This window comes from Neurospora tetraspora, assembly GCF_033439725.1.
Source record: "Neurospora tetraspora strain CBS 560.94 chromosome Unknown B0H65scaffold_8, whole genome shotgun sequence".
Classification (NCBI taxonomy): Eukaryota; Fungi; Ascomycota; class Sordariomycetes; order Sordariales; family Sordariaceae; genus Neurospora; species Neurospora tetraspora.
The window spans coordinates 1325372-1330505 of NW_026944390.1; the positions used below are offsets into that span (position 1 = coordinate 1325372).

The following is a 5134-nucleotide window of genomic DNA, read 5'->3' on the forward strand; positions in this document are numbered from 1 at the left end:
ACTGCTATCACCAACGGCCCCAGAGTTTCCCCTTCAGCAGCAGGTGTTCATCCGAACAATGTAGCGGGTAGTTGGTGTCTAGTTTGCGTACTGTTCCATGCTTTTGGAAACATGGCGAACAACATTGTTTATCTCTGATCGGCCGATATTCTGCATCGTGTAGAGGTGAAGATTAATGTTTGCTTGCGTAATCAACGGTTGTAGTGGTGGTGAAATTGGCTGCGCTGAGGTTTTCGTTATTCGAGCCGGGGCTGGAGGTGAAGACTTTTTGAGATGGGAAAGGTGCCGTTGGAAGCCCTAACCTCACTAGGAGACGTGGTTACCCGAGACTCGTGTTTCCATCAGACGCGAGGACGGCTGAAATTTCATGTTTCCTTGTGCGATGACGGTGGTGATGATGAGGAGTGGGGGAACACGTTGAGAGTAGCAGAGAACGTGAAGCGGACACGGGGGGCAGCAGGAGGGCAGGAAATGAAGTTTAATCTGGTGAAGAACTTCAAGTGGCTCCTGCCCAGAAGAACAGGCGCCGATATCCTTACCTACTCAGCCGGCGGTTGCCGAACAGAAATGCCTCTTTGTCTTCTTCAACCGACTGCCCTGACACATCAAACATGTCAGTGGATGGGGTATATGGGGGAGTAGATCCTCATCACCAGGGGCCAGATCTGATGCCCAACGTGGTGTTTGGAGCACTATGGCAGATGGAATTCAGGATGAGTTCAGGTCGCAACTTGCAACTTTGGAGGACGATGATCGATATGATGCGTAGGGCGAGACCTGCCCTGGGCCGAAGTTAGAACTGACAGAACAATCGCACCCCTGCAGGCGCGCACGCCGGTGGCATTGGGTGGATTCACGATGTCAAAAAGTCGTGGACCCACTCAAATGCGGAAATGCCACCTTCAGGTTTGAATTCGCATCTGGGCGTCAGGGGCTTCCTCGCTTTGGCCCTTGTCCACCAGTGGATTCTGCCCCATATTTAACAATGACAGGGCATCCCATTCCTCTTTCCATTTCCCAAATCTTTGAACTTTTGGCAATGGAACCGTGGTTTTTTTATGGTTCGCGACTGCCTCATTGCTTCTCTTCTGCAAGGCTTTGATTAGGCTGCATTACGAGAATATGTCATGTGAAAATTTCCACGATGCCCGACGTTGTGTACGTACGTAGTATTGATATGTAATGCTCCCGGGGTAAGAGGTGCATACCTGTATGTATGGTCCTGGAGGTCGGGATGAGTTGCGAACGGTCTTTCCACTTGATGTCGGAATTCGGCTTCTCCTGTCTCTCAACGCCTAACGGCCCGTCATGTTAGCGCGCTGAAATTAGACACACAACGCTTCCAAGGCCCCAAGCCAGAACGAGAGGACACCAGCTCACAAGACAAAGCTGGAGAGACTAGAGAGCGCCTAACGTTCATTGTCCGTAGAGTACTGTGTCTGAAGCACTTGACCGGCCAGGGTGGCTGTTGACTGCGAGGAATCAGTGAATCAGTCACTTGTGGTGAGGGCCCTGGAGCAGAACTCCCGAGATGTCACGATCACGACCCCTGGCCCGCATACACGCCAATCCCACGGCTGTATGTCTGGGAAATGTCGAGTCGTTTTGTGTCGTTCCTCATCGGCTGCTAGGTCCCAAGCGCATTGTTGCACATGGCGGGAATGGAGCCCCACTAGGCCATCTCCAGGCCATTAGAACCCATCCAACATCCCAGACGGAAAAGCCATTGGATTGCCTGCATGTGTAAAAAAGGTAATTAGCTTATACCCGACACGCCCTGGAATAGCGCCAGTCCCTGTGGTTTCCCTGAGGTCCCAAGAGGAATCTTTCAATTAATATACTGAACGGCCGTCTGGGCCCCGAATCCTCGTTCATTCCGCGCGCCCTGGTTCCGAACTAGGTGGAACTCCCTTCACACGCCGAGCTGCTCCTTCCGATCTCTCTGACGTATAATTTGGCTGGTTGGGCCTGTCTTGTCAAACATAATTTCCGTCGACCTGTCCAGTCCTTCCAGTCCTGACTCTCGCTTCCACACCCCGATGCTGCAAAGGGCATGATTGCCGCCTGCCGCCAGCTTTGCCTAGAGGTACTAACTGGTACCGTACCGAGCGTACTTGCTCTTTTTTTTTTTTTTTTTTTTTTTTGCTTTTTGTTGGTACCACTGAGGCTATCGCTCCTCCCTGGTAGACGACCCATCCATACACAGAAGTCCCGCCCCATTTCGACCCATAGACACCCATCGAACCAAACTTGACCAAACTTTTCCCACCTGATTTCCAATCTTGGCTTTCCGCTGTCAGGATTGGGAAATCTTCTCGCGCCTGGATTTGACGCCCCGGATTCCCACTGTCCAGGTTCTCATTGTCGTATCCAACAGATCTCCGTGTTTATTATTACTACCACGGCTGGCGACCCTCTTCGAATCTGACCCCCGTCATCCGTCCTCCGACCCGACCTTTTGGTCCTCCCATTTACAAGCCCACCTCGCGGCAACTTGCACTCATTTTTTTTTTCTTCAAGCAACAAAGGAAGGAATTCAACAACCATCGACTCTCATTGCCCTGCATGGGTAAATCCAACCAGCATTCTTTTCACTCTCAACTACCACCACCACATCATCGCAGCGCCAGCGTACTGTCCCTTGTGTGGCGGTGAGTACCAGGAACTTTTGCGCCCTGATCGTCACCGCATACCGAACCACATATCCAGGACCTGACACCGCCAGGGTTGGCTCCCTCCGAAGCCATGTCTGAGCCACATCATTATCATGACCAAGGGGAGGAAGTCGAAAGGGCACCCTCACGGCAGGAGGCAAGCAGGTTAAATAAGAGGGACTCGAAGCTTGGATTGAGGAACTTGTTTCACAGAAACAGATCAGCTACCGAAGCCGAACGAATGTCGACTGTCGCTCCCAGAGAAACGCCGACGAGATCCGGTCTGCGCGCCTCCATCGCCAGTGTCAGCCACTGGCCGTATGGCCATGGCCACGCCCAGCGGTCCGAGGTGTCGTTATCCGGGTCCGGATCCCCTCTCACGCCTACCTTCCCACCCCAAACTTTGAAACACAAGACATCAGCAAGTGCAGTGCGTGGACACGCATCGCCTAGAGCATCAAGGGGATCCCTGGCTGCTTGGGATCCACCAACACTTTGTCAAGTTTATCCCCAGGCCATCAAGCAAGCCCGTCTTCCTGCCTGTACCGCTTCAGCTGAGGCTATACTTAGGCTGCATCAACACAAGGGCATCTTCTCGATTGGCGACGCGTTCGGATCAGGCTCAACAACAGCCGCAGACGGGGCAGCTCCGTCGACAGCAGGAGCTGACAGGTCCGAGAGAGGGAGGAGGAGGCACCGCCGCAATACCTCTGGATCAGTTGCCCTCAGATTAGACTGGACGACCAAGTTTTTCGTGCTTATTTCGGGATACCTGCTCCAGTACACCGGGGATGGGCCCTTGGACCGTCTGCCGGAGAAGGTCTTGTCGCTGGGAAAGGACTCAGCTGCCTTTGTGAGCGATGTTATTCCAGGACGTCACTGGGTATTGCAGATAACCGCTACGGCCGATTCGGACTCTGCCGCCCCAGCATCTCACGCCAGCTCATTGCTTGCGCGACTGCCTTTTCGGGGTCAGGACAAAAGGCAGGCCTCCAATCTTTTGATGGTATTCGAGAACGCGGCCGATATGGAGAGTTGGTTGGCCACGCTTAGACGCGAAATCGAAGGCCTTGGAGGAAAGAAGAAGGTCTCCGAGACAGGAAACACAAATATCGATAACGAGGCTTCAGAGCTTCGAAGCCAGACGAGCCAAAGAACCTTGGTAGTTGGTGATTATGGCAGGGCCACGTCTAATGATGCGTGGGACGGACGCCAGAGCACTTCGAATCCGGATATCAATATGGACTTCGTTGATGCTGAAGGGTCACGAGATCAGTCCTTCGACGAGGCCGCGTCCACCGCTAGCGTGATCTCCCACGATGGTAGACAGTTAGACGGACTTAGGGATAGTACCCAGCGGTTTTCATATCTGTCGTCCGGTCAGCGTACAGTTCTCACATCAGCTGGATCATCACCAGCATGCTCGCCTGTTCGCGACTCTTTTGCAAGCCTTCAGGACTCCATACCAGAGCTCACCGCCCTTGATGACCAACCCCGACCGCGACCAAGACCGAATGCAGCAGCAATCAGTGACAGAAGACAGTCTCTGCAGACGATGAATCATGTCCTCGAAATGCGTCTCGCCACTTCTCGGCTTCTTTCGGGTTCGAGTGCGTTGAATTTGGATCCCAGCAGCCCTTCAAGCTCTAGCAAACGATCCAGTAAGCGTTATTCGCTCGCTAGGTCAACAAAATCTCTTCCGGAAGAGGAAGTTGAATCATCTTCTCCGCCCCCTCCGCTACCTTCTCAGGTCCGCGGCGGATCACGGAAACCCCGGCCCTCGGCTCTATACCTCAACACACGCCCGCTCTCATTTGTGGAGGATCAACCGTCGCCTGCATCGCCGCCGCTTGATGAGAACGGTGTTCCAATTGAAGTAACCGTTGAAACAGCACCGGAGCCGGAGTCCCTTTTCTCGTCTTGGGGATTGCCAGACGCAACCAAGCAACGTTGTGACAGGGGCGAGGACTGGGAGAATCTTTCTCCCACGCAGCCTGTCACACATGGTAGCCCTGAAAAGAGGTCGGGTTATTTCCAGGCCGAAGGCAGCTCATCAGCGGCTCCTCCGACATCAGTGGCTTTCCAAGACATGCTCAGATCCACTTCATCCATCGGCAACTACCCAGGTAGCCCATCGAAGCGCGTCGATAGAAGAAGATTCAGTCTGCAGTCTCAGCTCTCAGAAAGGTCAAGCGAACCTGGTCGCAGTTTTTTGGATCTGAGTGACCTGGGTGACCATCTCGGTGACCTTCCTCAGATATCTTCAACTTCACTTTCGAAGCAGGGATCGAGACCAGCACCACATTTTAGGTCTATGTCGGTTGCCAACGGCTTGGGTCCGCGACGGAGTATCACACAGCTGGCGGAAGGCCCTCCGCCTGCTCCCCCGCCGAATCGAGCCCTTCCTCCAATCCCGAGAAAATCGTCACTTCAAGTCTGTCAATCAGCAGCTTCACCTTGAGCTGTGACTTGCATTTGCT

At 53.5% G+C, this 5134-nt stretch overlaps 1 protein-coding gene across 1 annotated transcript; it reads left to right on the plus strand.

Annotated features, from left to right (window-relative positions):
- Positions 1-2387: 2387 nt before the first annotated feature.
- On the plus strand, positions 2388-5134 carry B0H65DRAFT_314144 (uncharacterized protein). The gene is made up of 2 exons (XM_062823343.1): positions 2388-2651; positions 2726-5134. The coding sequence occupies exon 2, from the start codon at positions 2746-2748 to the stop codon at positions 5113-5115; it is 2370 nt and encodes a 789-aa protein (XP_062677628.1). The 5' UTR covers positions 2388-2651; positions 2726-2745; the 3' UTR covers positions 5116-5134.

Excerpts from the sequence above, each read along its gene's own strand:
- B0H65DRAFT_314144 (XM_062823343.1), top strand. The coding sequence starts at position 2,746 with ATGTCTGAGCCACATCATTATCATGACCAAGGGGAGGAAGTCGAAAGG.